General features: G+C 43.1%; 1 protein-coding gene across 2 annotated transcripts in view; it reads left to right on the top strand.

Moving 5' to 3' along the window:
* The first annotated feature begins 352 nt into the window (after positions 1-352).
* The window catches only part of RNF130 (ring finger protein 130), a 68,627-nt gene continuing 54,201 nt past the window's right edge, over positions 353-14,778 (top strand). For both annotated transcript variants that reach the window (XM_054977795.1, XM_054977794.1), the window contains exon 1: positions 353-1,580. In XM_054977795.1, the coding sequence (XP_054833770.1) occupies positions 1,322-1,580 (259 nt within the window). In that variant the 5' untranslated portion in view covers positions 353-1,321. The remainder of the gene's footprint in view (positions 1,581-14,778) is intronic.

Below are 14,778 nucleotides of genomic sequence, written 5' to 3'. Positions count from 1 at the left end.
TCTTCCTACAGCGCGATCACACTCTCCTCCACGACAACCACCACAGACTCTTCTTTCCAGGTCCTCCACACCCCATCCTTAAGCAGCCACCCCTCCAAGGCAGCAGAACTCTCCCTTTAACCACGCCCCACCCCCTTGCCGCCGCCAGCGCCGGCCCCTCCCCTCTCGTCCCGATGGGTGGGCGTGGCTTCTCCCTTGAGTTCTCTCCCGCCCTCTCCTTCCTCCTCGTGGCGATGGGGGGAGGGGGGTGTTGGTGCAATGCGCTTGCGCACTGTGCGCGGGGAGCTAGCCGGCAGGTTGCAGTCAGCGGTGCCGCCGTGAGAATCAGCCCGGGCGCCGGTGGCGGCTGTCGTCGGTATAACTGAGAAGGAAAAAGAAAAGGACAGAGCGGCGGTTGGTTGGCGAGTTCGTCTTTGGACAGGTGCGAAGCTGCGGCCATGGAGGTGCCGCCGCCGCCGCCCGCCCGAGGCTGGGGAGGGTCTGCGGGGGCTGCGTGCGAGCCCAAGCTCCGCCTCGGCGCCCCGCAGCAAGCCTGAGGGGCGGCCTCCAACCCTGCTGAGGTGGCCTGGCAAGGAGCCTGGGGGCGCCGGCCGGCCGAACTGCACGCTGACCTATCTCCTCCTCTGCCTCTCCCGCCCAGCCGCCGCCGCCGCAGCCCCGGAGGGGGAGGCGCTTGGCTCTCGGAGAGTGGGGGGGGGGGGCGTCTCGTTGAGGGCGCCGCCAAACCAACCTCTCCTCCGCCTCGCTTGACGCTTCTCTCCCGCAGGGACCGTCGCCCCGTCCCTTGCCTTCCTCGGGCCGCCCCTGTGGAGACGACGCTGCGCCTTTCCCTCCGCCTCCTTGGCTGAAATTCTTGGATAGGCCGGTCCAGAGCGGCGCTCTGTCGAAAAGCCGAAGCGAAGGACTTCTTGGCCTCTTGGGAATCCTTTTCCGTGTCCAGCTTTTTGATTCAGGGGTTTCTGACTCGCTTCAGTAAGCCGTTGCCTCGCTGTCTTCCTGCCAGCTGCGATGGGGCTTTGAATAGATCCGGGCTTCTGTCTTAGGAGTTGGTTGTTGGGTTTTCAAAACAAGAGAGCGTAGAGCTTTTTCCTTTCTTTCCTAATCCGTATCATTTTAAACTTCCGCAACGATCTCAGTGGACGGAAGGGGCTGCGTACTTGCCGGGCACCCAGGATGGTTCTCCTTTTCGTGTGCTAGTAATCCCTTTTTGACTATGGCATGGAATAACTGATGGATTTATGCACTCAGCAGACATAAAGCCATTAATTGGGCAAAGGTTTTGACGATAAAAATTAACAGAAGGCACTCCTAAGGGCTGAAGATGATCCTAAAGTGTCTCTTACCTTCCTGGAACTGTTTACCTCCTGTGCCCGTTTTGGTCCTATTTCATTGTTATATTCTTCTAGCTAGTGCAGATAATGGTAATCAAGCATACTATTCAGCCCTGGTAAATGTGACTGTATGGAATTCTGAGCGGTCTACACCTACTTTAATACGACTGGACCGTGGACGCTATGGGCAGCATTCTCCAAAAGTAGCTGTCAAAGGCCTACTTGTGGCGCCTTTACCAATCAATGGAGGTAAGGCTTTCCTATGTTTCCCCCCCACTTTTTAATGTGAATAACTACTAGGATGCATGTCTAAATAGAAATAAAATTTAAGTTGCATGTTTGGTCACAGAACCTATCAAAAAACCCTTGCCTTTGTCAACCCCAAAGATCCCAAGAGTTCAGTCAGGAGTTTTGCTTTAATCTGCAATATCAAAAAGCAAAGTGCTATGACACTGGTTGGATGGTTTAGGTGAACATGGTGTAATTTTGAAATTGCCTTGTCATTCTAATCTGCTACACAAAGTGTGAATATGACAGATAAATGGCTGCAAATTCATGTGTTAGATCAGTACTTTATTTTATTTACTTGTAACCTGCCTTTCTCACCAATGGGGGTCCAAAGCAGCTTACATCATTCTCTTCTCCAGTCCTGTGAGGTAGGTGAGGCTGAGAGTGTGACTGGCCCAAGGTCACCCAGAGCTTCTGTAGCAGAGAAGGGATTCAAACTTGGAACCCTTCAGATCCTTGTCTGACATTCTAACCACTACACACACTGACTTAATGAGGGATGAAAGGCATTGAACAGTCAATTGAACCAGAGTGTTTTGCATCTGAATCTAACATTGTGCAACAGTACTGATTCTGCTTAAATAGGTACAGCACAATATTAATTTTGGGTTGCACAAACTGTGCATTGTATCCAATGCCATTAGTACTTGTTTCAAGTTAAATATCAACTATGTACCTATTTGGTATTTCAGATGGTCATTGTTGATTCTGGAAAAGAGAAAAATAAAGGGAGCAAAGAGAACTCTCTTAAGTGCTGGTTTATTTTGGAGGAATTTGAAGATGTCTATAGTATTCTAAGTCAGTAATAAAGTGGAATACTTAGTCTATTCTGTGAAAGATCAAGTCTTAGTAAAGTAGGTGTAGAACTCTCAAAATTCTATAGTCACATTTTTCCATTCCTATATGCTCTATCTTAGGTTATTGATATAGACATAAAATGAACTTTTCAGGTACATTAAATAGTATATTTGGTTGGCACATGGCATTTCAAATGATACTTTTGGATTCCTATACACATGAAAAAGAAATTAAGTACAAGTGTAGTATATGTGTACTTGGTATAGGCAACACAGTGTAGATTACACACATTCTCAGTTTAATTTCTAGTTCCTTAAAATAATAGGAACATTTTCACTATCAAGTACATTTGAGCCTGCATATATTTACAACTTTCACCTATGTATGCCTACAGCTTTCTGGGAACAACTTTATTTTTACTAGTTTTAAAAACTGGGCTGCCTTTCAAAACCAGAAAACATCAAAAGTGGCTTGCTATGTGTACAAAACAATATAAAATAAATAACAAAACAGTAGAACAATTCCTTTCAGTTTCAGATGCTAGGACGCTTAGAATAACAGTGTTTAACATGATGGCTAAAAATGTGTAACAATGAATACTTGAGCCTCTTTGAGGAACTGTGCTCTAGCTGTGGTATCAACACAGGAAAAATGCTGCTTCGATCTTCTGGTACACAGCCTGTGCAGAGAATCTCAATTAGTAGAAAGGTTCAGAATGGAGATGTTCCTAAAATATGCTGGGCCCTTCAGGCCTTTATAGGTAATACTCAGCACTTTAGATCTGGGAGAAAACCATTAGTGCTACTGAGAGACAGTTGGTGAAATGTGCTGCATATATTGTGCTCCAAAAACTGGACAGGACATGGTATTCAGTTTCAGCTGCAGCTTCATACAACTTTTTAATTTAAATGTTGGCTGGAAAGTATTGTAGTGGGTGAGATTAGAAGTTGTAGCTGGCTGTGTCAAGCCACCAATCCACCAAAAGTTGTATAATGTAGGGGCTTTTAAATACGACAGACTCTTTCATTAATTGGATGTTAAACAGAAAATGGACGTATATGTATTTGTGGCTGTGATAGACTTCTGCCCCAAAGCTTATTCAGGGTGTCCTACAGGCTTCATTTGATTAGGTTCTGATGGATGTAACTGACTGAAAGTTGCTCCAAAATATTCCAGGAAGAAGTGGAAAGTACTTTGCAACTTCCACTTAACAATATGAAATCCAATGATTAATCTTGCCTTGCAAAATTAAGAACAGAGTAAAAAATGGGAGTCTTTATAGTAACAACATTGGAGATTAATTTAGATGATACACTAGATGTAGTCAGTAGAAACCGAACTGGGTAATGTTACATAATAGTTGGGGGGGACAAGGAATTAGCATATGCAAAGTCACATCCTGTATCTTTCTTCAGTTGAAGAATCCTTCTGTGAGGGGTATGTTTGGTATTCCCCAAAATTGGAAGAAATTTTAGCTCCACAGAAAAAATCCAAAATCAGAGTTGGAATAACTGATGTTAAGTAGTTCAGGAATGACAACAGATTGGATCTGCAAAAACATAGCATTGACCATGAACATTCTCATTCTATAAACCTGCTCCCTTAGAGAGTGATTCCAGAACAATGAATGATCCTCCTCCACTCCAACTTCTTTTAAAACAATCAGTCCAGGAATTATGGCTGAAACATTCCATGAAAACCTACTCCAGAAAGAAAAAAGTGCCCCAATCTCATAATCATAGATAGGTTACACATTTCGATAGTATCTTAAATATTCTTTGTACAAGAAAGCATTGTAGACATAGTAATCTTAAAATACTGCTATTTGATGTATGCACGTAGTGTTCAAGGGTAGAATAGGTTCTAAATTAGTGCTTTTGGGCAGTTCCTTTACAGCTAGCAAGTCGTGGGATTTAAGCTTTTACCTTGTCTACCCATAGCCAACCACCCCTCCTGCTGATACTTAAATCCACAGATCATGGCCCTGTGGCTAGAAACAGATGCTTATGCTACCTTAACCCTCTCCCCGCCCCACCCCCCCAGGTTGCTGGAAAATCTCTTAAGGTTAAAAAGCATAAGCATTGCCTGCACATGCACAGAAAACGGACTTCCCTCTTCCTTGCTCATGGTCAGCAGTGGAGGAAGCAGAGGAGGCAAATTGGGGAAGAAGAGGAAGCTCCCTGAAATCCCTTCTCCCACAATTCTCCTGGGCCATACAGGAAATTTTAACTGCTTAAAAAATTCCTGCAAGGCCCTGATCCAGATTGCTGCATGCCAGATCCAGTTTGGGGCCTTGTGGCAATTAACCAGCTACAATCACCTGTAAATTGACATTGAGGGGTGGAGCAGAGGCAGCCACTAGCAGGCAATGGGGGTATGGGTGGGGGGAGAGGCATTGGCACTCCAAGTGACTGGGTACAAAGTTGTCACAGGCCAAGTAGCCAGCCGCTCCTCTCCCCTGCCTGCCTGCCACCGCAGCAAGGTGGGAAGCAGCACCTCAAAAACAAGAAAAGATTGGCTGTGTGTATGTGGAAATGTTAGTGGTTGGGGATGTATGAAAATATTAACAGGAAAAGGTGGCAGTTGAAAGATTGATAGGAAAAGTGGTTGGAAAGTTGGTTTCCTCCTCCAAACACCTTTTCCCGCCTCCCAAGGACCTTTCGTCTTTGTCCTCACCAAGCATCCATCCAATCCCCTTCCATTTGCCAATCCCCAAACCCTTCCCCTTTGGAAGAGGTGCAAAGGGAAGGCTCTTTGCAAGGGAGGGGTCCAGAAGTCTGCTACAGCTCTCTGGAATCCCCCACAAACAATTTTTGCGGGGCCCCATTTGTATTTTCTGTTGTTTTCCCTTTTTTCTCACTTCAGTTCTTCTTACCTCTCCTCTTCCTGATCTTTTATGTGCTCTTTGCCAACAGCATTTCATTTTAAATTGAGTATGCTTACTGTATTCCATATGCTTTCTTCTTCATTTGTTGAAATGAAACTTACACAAACACAAAAGATAGCTTCTTAAAATGGTCACCTCTTCTGGGTGTGTGCTAGTTTATCAGTATCCTTCTTAAAGATGAGGATTGACCAGTGCAGAATAAAGCGGAACCATTATTTCCTGATATCTGGACATTAATCTTCTGTTTATGTATTCCATTATTGTGTTAGTTTTTTTAGCAGCTGCATCACCCTACTGGCTAATGTGTATTTTGTGATCACCTAAGGTGCCTAGTTATTTTTTCACACGTACTGCTGCCAAGCCAGGTCTCTACCATCCTGTACAAGTGCCTTTTATTTTTTTTAACACCCAAATGTAAGGCTTCAAATTTATCCCTGTTGAAATGAGTTTTGTTGATCTTGGCCCAGTGTTCAGCCCTGTCGATATCTCTTTGAACTCTGTCTGCTTAACTATCAGTCCCGACTTCCTGTTGCCTACAAAGTGATAAGCATCACTTCTATGAACTCCTCCATGTTACTTATAAAAACACTGAACAGCCCAGGGACCATGAAAGAGCCCTGTGGCATTCCAGTCAAGACTTCCCTCCAGGTTAACTCTAAGCTGTTAATGGGTATGATGGTTCAACCAAATATGAATCCATCTAATAGTAATCCAGTCAGCCTGTAACACTATGTCCATGGCATTCCTATAGTATATTAAGCTAGTTGTTTTATCAAAAAGAAGGATGCTATCAGATTGGTCCAGCATATTAGAGCCAGTTTGGTGTAGTAGTTAAGAGCAGCAGAACTCTAATCTGGAGAACCGGGTTTGATTCCCCACTCTTCCACTTGAAACCAGCTGTGTGACCTTGGGTCAGTCACAGCTCTCCAAGAGCTCTCTCAGCCCCACCCACCTCACAGGGTGATTGTTGAGTAGATAATGATAACATATTTTGTAAACCGCTCTGAGTGGGTATTAAGGTGCCCTGAAGGGCAGTATATAAATCAAATGTTATTGTTATCGAATGTTATTATACCATGCTGGCTCCTATTAACCAATGCATTCTTTTCGAGATGCTCATAGGATAATAGTCTACTCTAGAATTTCAGCAGGTATCGGTGTCAAGCTCTGTAGTTTTCCCTATCTACCTTTTCCCTGTTTTGAAGATTGGAATAGCCATTGCTCTTCCCACTTAAGTGAAGTTATGGGGTGGGGGGGGGGGATTTGGAAAACACAAAAAAAAGTGTCAGGAGAGGGATTTTTTGTAGAAAAGCATGGAAAGTAGAAAGCCTAGGCTTAATTTGAAATCAGTATAGTTCTAATTGGGGAGTTAATTGACTCAAGCAAAACACAAAGGCAGGGAGAAATAAAAAGCATGGACACATCAGAGTAGCCTACAACATCCTCTAACACAATCAGCAGCACTCAGTTTCCTACACTTTTAACAAATGCCCCCAAAGTAACATTTGCATTATGTACCAAAGGAGTAGTTCTAGGTATAGCACCAGATGCGCAGTGGCAGTTGAAATAAGCTAGGGACTCTGAGGCAGAATTTAATTCCCAGTGCCTTATTTGTCATTCCTGCCACAAATATTGATGATACATAAAAATACCTGAACCCCAAAAATATGCTTTGGACTACTGTACATCATACAACTTCAAAATAGGGAAGGGGAGGGCTCTCACCTGCAAAACAACTTATGCTGTTTATAGGGGCTAGCACTTCCAAAGTGGAATTTCCCCAGGAAAAATGAACTGAAGAAATCTGTACTCCCAAAAAACTTTGCATTACCCCAGACTCTAGAGAGTAAGATTATGCCCTTGTCTAAAGCCTAGTTTCTAGACCAATAGCTTGGAGATTGAGTGTTCCCAGAAATCACACAGGGTTCTGCTGGTAACATATACAGCATAAGTGGTGTATCTGAATTCCTTCTGATCCCCAATCCAAGTTTTGGACCACACTCATACAGCTCCAGACACTGGGTAAGAGGGCTACACACTGTACCTCAATACAAAGCCTGGTTGTGGTCAAAGAGCTTCAAAATTGGGTGCCCCCAGGAATCTTGTTGATTTGTATGATTAAGATAAATTGAATAAGTAACTGAGGCATCTTTTGTGTGCCCCACATAAGCTTTAGATCACCCAAAAGCATGTCCCCCAGAATCTGGAGACTTTTCTCTACACATAAGGAGCTAGGAACTGCAAATAAGGAACTGGGAACCAGTCAACTAGGGCCCAAATTATGTATTTATTGTCTTGGTGCCTGTGCAGTCCTCCATGAGGTACTGCAAATGCGCAGACCTACTGCACAGTGATTTTTGACACTTAAAAACACCAGAGGGTGCTCACTGAACCCCTCTCATGCTGTTTTCCTGCTTCTTTTCAGCATGATGAGGGGGAAGACTTCTCTTCCCTCTGTTCTCTCTCTGCCACCATTGAGAGAGGTTCCCTTTCCAGAAGCTCCTTCACTGAAGATTTTTTCCTGAGAAGAAAATGGTCTAAAATTGGTCTTTGTTTGATGAACAAGTCGGCAAAATATATTTGAAGAAGAAATAAATATATTAGAGCAAACAATTGCAAAATATGGCAGAGAAAGCTCTCTTTAAAAATGTATGTCCTGTGGAGCAAAAATCCCTTACATTGACAACCATATTCTTTGTCTACTTTGCCTCAGGAAGGAACATGAGTTTCCAGCTGCCTGGTATGTAGATGGTCTATGCCTTAAATAAGGCATGATCAAACCTCATGTTTAAAGATTGCTCTGTGGAGGAAAGCTCTCTCCAGTGCTGCTCTGGAAAACCACCCATGCACAACTCTGCTTCCCGCTTCAGACAGAAGAGTCTAGTTGTTGTCTCTTCCAATGGTTTTGAGATTGACTCTGGGGTCTTCAGTTCTAGCTGTGGCTCTGACAGAGCTCCAGCAAAACCTAAGTGAAGTGCCTCAGAGCAGCCACCAAAAAAGGCTGGGCACAAGCATAAACATTCTAATAAAATGTGGTCAAAATCATCCACATCTACCTTCTCCGTAATGCATTCTTGTCCTCTAGATTCAGTTCTGGGAAGGACTAGTCCTTGAATCCTTCAAAGTCATTTTGATTCTGAGAACACCCTTGTCATCAGGACATTCTTCAGTGTCAACACATTCCATTTCTAAAGGTGAGCTTATCAGTTCCAAGCCACCAACTTCCAATTGCACCCAGCACCAGTAACCTATTACGCAGATGCACCATGTTAGTCAGATCTGGTGGCATATCATCCTATGACTCCTTCAAGATCTCCATTCCAAGATCCTACATTTTACAAATAACTATGGAGAAGAAGAATGGGATCTATATGCTCCCCTTGGTTCTGACCCAGCCCTGGAAATGATCCTGATCTTCCTCTAGAGCCAAACTCAGAGCTCCAGTGCTAAATGGATACTCATTTTGGCCGTGACCAGACCTACTATGCTAACCCTGACTTTGATTGTGCCTTTGTAGTGAATAGTTAATACAAATGTTATGTGCTTTAGAAATGGAGGTTTCTTATGAGAACTACAAATCTGGTGTTTAAAGTCATGAACCCAGGATCTATTGGCACAGTCACTTCTCCAATAATGCATGGCTTACTGGAGGTCACAGCTGCGCCTTGGCTTAGACCTACCTCGGTCCAACTGTCAGCTCATAGAATAGAAAAACAATATAGAGTGAAACAAGAGGGATGTTCCTTTCTTTTTCAATACTGTACAGCCAATTTGTTAGTGAAAGACTCTAGGAGTGTGCAGTTTGGTTTGGAATTCAGATTAAAATACTGAATTTGGGCTGATTTGGTGAAATGTGGGTATTCCAAATTAAAAAACGGGTATTCCGAATTTTAACTAAATTAATTCATTAAAATTAGGCCTTGCTTCACTGTGGTTCTGAGGGAATTCCATTCCTGTGCTTCAGTTTGGTTTTGTTGGGCTTTCTGCGGGATGAGCTCAGCTTGCATTTGTAAGTTTGCCTTGACCATGGCTGCCTTGTACCAGTGTGTTTCTGCAGTGGGAGTCAGTTTTGACTTTTTTTCATAGGAAACAATGGAGAATGGCTGGGAGCACCTTGTTCAGGGGACCTTAGAATTGGCCTCCAGGGTTCAATAGTCCTGAAACTTGGGGGAGAGGTCTTTAGAGGACAGTCAGGAGTAGGTTCCTTCCAAATTTGGTGTAGTTTGGTTGAAAAATGATACCTCCTGCAGCCCACTGGATATCTCCCAGAGTAATTTCCTCATAGGGAATAATGGCTGAATATTACCAATTTTTTTAGAAATGGCTGAATGGAATTAGACAATCAATTCAGAATTCAGGGAATTCCAATTTTTTTTCAGATTTGGTAAAAAAATGGATTTCCAAAAAAAAAATGATGCATACCCCTAGAAGACTATTCAGGGCAGGGATAATGCCCTCAGCATTCATCCCCCCCTCAATAGAGAGGGCCGTAAACTTGTGTGAGTCATAAAATTTGTGCCTTTTCTGCCTTAGGCTTTAGTTTAAGATAGCCAATTATCAATGCATAATGGCCTGATACCAGTTGTTTTTGTCGGATGGCATAGCTCCTGGAACTTCTACCTGAGGAAAAACGCAGGTTGGCCAAACTCCTAGTGCTGGACATCTCTCAGCTAAGCATGTAGCAGATTGTGTGGCCCACATCCTTGCTACAACAGCCTCTCTTCATCATTACTCCTGGCTGCTCTCAGCAGCACTCCCAAATGAGGCTTGTGCTAGGATTGAGGATCTCCCCATCGAGACAACAGATTTAGTCAGTAGCAAAACTGATAAGGTCGTGCACCAAATGAGAGGACAAATTCATGGCAAAGACTTTTTGGTGTGAACGCACCAGCACCACCTTCACAAATGTCCAGTCTATATTTTGAGTCCACTCAAGTTATAAGAGTAGAAGCCATCAGATTCCACACTCTTCTCCCATGTATAGACCGCCATACCCACCTTATAAGCAACTATCTTCTCAGTCTAGAACAAAGTTTCTAACATACAGGAAAATACAGGTCAGCCTCTCAAATCAACCCAAACAGAGCTTTTAACAATCACAGCCCATGCCCGAAGGAAAGGAGTCTTTCCCACCTTTTCTGACAGGATATTTGGGTTATTGCTGAAACCTTTGGGTTCTTGCCATAGATTCCAGAGGGTATAAGATAGTTTCTAACATCTACTGGCAACTCCTCCTCCTCTCCCCAGTTTACCCACCTCTCAACTTCTGGAGGTGGGCATATCTGTGAAGTGCCTGTGAAGGAACAGCACCTTGGTTTTAATTCAAGATACTTCCTGGTGGACATGGGAGTAGAAGGGTTAGAATAATTCTTGATCTGAACGAATTCCTGTCAATAAAAAATTCAGAAAGTTGTCCCTTTCCAGTGTTCTCCTTCTGTTACAGTTGGGCACTTGCTTTATGCTCAGGACATGCTAAATGCTTAATTACATGTAAAAATTAGAACAAATCACCAGAGATATCTCAGTTTCTAGTGCAGCAGTCTTTACGTACAGTATATTTCAGAAGTCACTCTGACTACAAATGCATCCCTAATAGGTTGGGGTGTTCATGTAGGGCCATCTCAATCAGTGGTGTCTGGTCTACTCAAAAGAAACTATTCTACATAAACACCTTGGAACAAGGCTATTTACCTAGGGTTGCTTGCCCTTCATGTGATGAGAGAAAAACATCAACGTTGGAACTGACAATCTCATAGCCCTGTATTATGTTCGCAAATAAGGGGACATGCCCTTGTTGACTCTGTGCCATCTGGGGGCCCAAATACAGGAATGGTATATCCTCAATCAGGCCACCATCCAGGCTGTTCACATAGGCAACAAATTCGCAGACTTCTTCAGCTGTATCTCTCTAGCTCTACCCAAATGGGAACATCACAGGGATTATCTCTCCCTTATATTCCAGCAGTGGGGCATATCTACAATAGACCTGTTTGCCACCAACACAGACAACAGGTATTTTTGTTCCTGAGCAGCCTGGGGTCCAAGGTTTCTGGGGGATGTTTTTCAACTACCATGGACGAAAGCTTAATATTATACCTTCCCCCCATTCCTGATAATTCTATGGGTCCTATGCCAAATGAGGGCAGAGCACACAAGAGCCTTAGTGATTGACTGAGGCAGGCATGGCAGGTACACCCTAATGATGTCTCAAGGTTAGTATAATGCCCTCCCACTGGTGGACGATCTCTTTCAGGGACCATACCTACACCCAAACATTTCTAGCCCCCATTTGACAGTGTGGCTCATTCATTCCCAAGATACTCCTTCTCAGACCCAGTAAAAGAAGTCATACCAGCAACCTGGCATTCTTACTCCTCAAAATAGAAACTTTTTTATTGAGTTCTCTTTTGTATTGTTCCGTGCCATGCAGAAAGAGATGCCATAAACAGCCTCCAAAATAATTCTGGCATCGTAATCAAGGAAGCTGACAAAGGTGGAGCAGTTGTCATCATGAACAAACAAAACTACCTACAAGAAGCAGAAAGACAACTCTCCAATACAACATTCTATAAAATACTACCTTCTGACCCTACGGAACAATACAAAAGAGAACTCAATAAAATATTAAAGACTCTCCCCTTGGACATACAAGAATGCATCCATACGGACACACCCCAGGAACCACGACCAGGAAAATTCTACCTACTACCCAAAATCCATAAACCAGGTAACCCAGGATGCCCCATTGTTTCAGGAAGAGGCACTATCACAGTAGGAGTCTCAGGATACATGGACTCTATCCTCAGGCCCTATGCCACCAGCACACCCAGCTATTTACGAGACACCACTGACTTCCTCAGGAAAATACAGTCCATTGACAACCTACCAGACGACACCATCCTAGCAACCATTGATGTGGAGAACCATGGATGTCAGGGGAAGCCCCTTATTGCCCTTCGTAGAATAAAAAGCTTTAGGGACCATTTGATACACACGGACATAGTAGGAAAGGCTCCAGTTAGGGAATTATCGAAGGGGCATTACAAATGCGGCATATGTAATACATGTGATCTGGTGATGCCACCGCAACAATTTAGGGATTTAGGATTGTATTGGAAGGAGTTCTCTAATTGTAATAGCCAGAATGTGGTGTATTTGATAATATGTTCATATGGAAAAATGTATGTAGGATGTACAGGACGAGCCATCAAAATAAGGATTCAAGAACATCGGTCGAGGCTACGGAGGAACATTGAGGAAGCACCATTAGTTGCACATTTTAAGAGTATGGGACATGGTGATAATGATTTTGTATATACCGTATTGTATGTGAGTCACAGCAAGGAGCCCATGATGTTGCAACGGGACCTGCTACACCAAGAGGCTTGATGGATTTTTAAATTATGATCCATGGAACCAAGAGGTTTAAATAATTCATTTGATTTGGCCGCATTCTTATGAGGATATGTCCTAGGAGCACTAGCACTTTAAATGTTGAATGTGAATTTGATTCATTGACTATTTGGATGTAATACATAACGGCTGTGTGAGTTTAACTGAATTGCTGACGCTATAGAGCGTGCCGCCGCTATGCACTTTGAAGGCTGAGAAATGTGTTGATTTACTGCTTGTAAGTATTTATATAACATTTGTAACTATACTATGTATGTTGGCACATTTTGATATTAATTCAGAGGGTTTTTATATATTTATGTGGCTTTTGTCTTACAGTATTTATTGAGATATTGCATCCATCAGAACTGTTGTTTGTGAGTATATAGTGGTATAATTGTAATTTATTGTGAATTTTGTAAAAACTTTACTCTAAAAATCAATTTTGTATATTTTTACAGTGGTAACTGCTTTGAGAAAGGGGCATCTGGAACAGGAACCTCTTGCTGGCGAACACGTCAGCAGTTACATTGATTGTATTAGAAATATTGTATACAGTAACATTTATATATACCTACACATGTTATGAAAAAACCTGTGGTGGATGACATACCTCAGGTGTTGTGATATTATATACACACTTTAGGTATTTATGGTATAATTTGGATTGCAAGAATTGTTTATTAAATGGTTATTAAAGTTTTTTCATTGAAGTTTGTGATCTATACTACATTGTTACTGCTTAGTTAGTTGGGCGCGGTTATATACATTGTTCCAAAATAATTCTGGCATCATAATCAAGGAAGCTGACAAAGGCGGAGCAGTTGTCATCATGGACAAACAAAACTACCTATAAGAAGCAGAAAGACAACTCTCCAATACAACATTCTATAAAATACTATCTTCTGACCCTACGGAACAATACAAAAGAGAACTCAATAAAATATTAAAGACTCTCCCCTTGGACATACAAGAATGCATCCATACGGACACACCCCAGGAACCACGACCAGGAAAATTCTACCTACTACCCAAAATCCATAAACCAGGTAACCCAGGATGCCCCATTGTTTCAGGAAGAGGCACTATCACAGTAGGAGTCTCAGGATACATGGACTCTATCCTCAGGCCCTATGCCACCAGCACACCCAGCTATTTACGAGACACCACTGACTTCCTCAGGAAAATACAGTCCATTGACAACCTACCAGATGACACCATCCTAGCAACCATGGATGTGGAGGCTTTATACACCAATATCCCACATGCAGATGGACTGCAAGCCATAAGGAATATTATCCCGGACAAAACCACAGCACACCTCGCCACTGAACTTTGTCACTTCGTACTCACTCACAATTACTTTGAATTTGGTGACAACTTATATCTACAGATTAATGGCACAGCCATGGGCACACGCATGGCACCACAATATGCTAACATATTTATGGCGGACTTGGAGCAATGCTTCCTCAGCTCCCATCCACTGGAACCACTACTATACTTATGATTCCTGGATGACATCTTCATCACTTGGACCCATGAGAAGGAAGCCCTTGAGAGATTTCATCAGGACTTCAACAACTTTCACCCTACTATCAACCTAAGCCTAGACCACTCTACACAACAGGTACACTTCCTGGACACCACTGTACAACTACATAATGGATTGATAAATACCACCTTATACCGGAAACCTACAGACCGATACTCATATCTACATGCCTCCAGCTACCACCCTAAACATACCACTCGGTCTATTGTCTACAGCCAAGCCTTACGTTACAACCGTATCTGCTCCAATGCTCTTGATCGAGACTCCCACTTAAGAGATTTACAACAAGCATTTTTGGGGCTACAGTACCCACCAAATGAAGTGAGGAAACAAATCAACAGGGCCAGACTAGTACCCAGAAACAGCTTGCTCCAGGACAAACCTAAAGGAACTAACAACAGAACACCACTAGTTGTCACCTATAGCTCCCAGCTCAAACCCATCCAACGTATCATCAGTGAGCTACAACCCATCCTGGAAAATGATACCTCTCTCTCAGAAGCCCTGGGTGGAAGACCTTTCCTTGC

Source organism: Eublepharis macularius, chromosome 4 (genome assembly GCF_028583425.1).
Source record: "Eublepharis macularius isolate TG4126 chromosome 4, MPM_Emac_v1.0, whole genome shotgun sequence".
NCBI classification, from domain to species: Eukaryota; Metazoa; Chordata; class Lepidosauria; order Squamata; family Eublepharidae; genus Eublepharis; species Eublepharis macularius.
The sequence above is the reverse complement of the archived record's forward strand: the minus strand, read 5'-3'. Positions and strand labels throughout refer to the sequence as shown.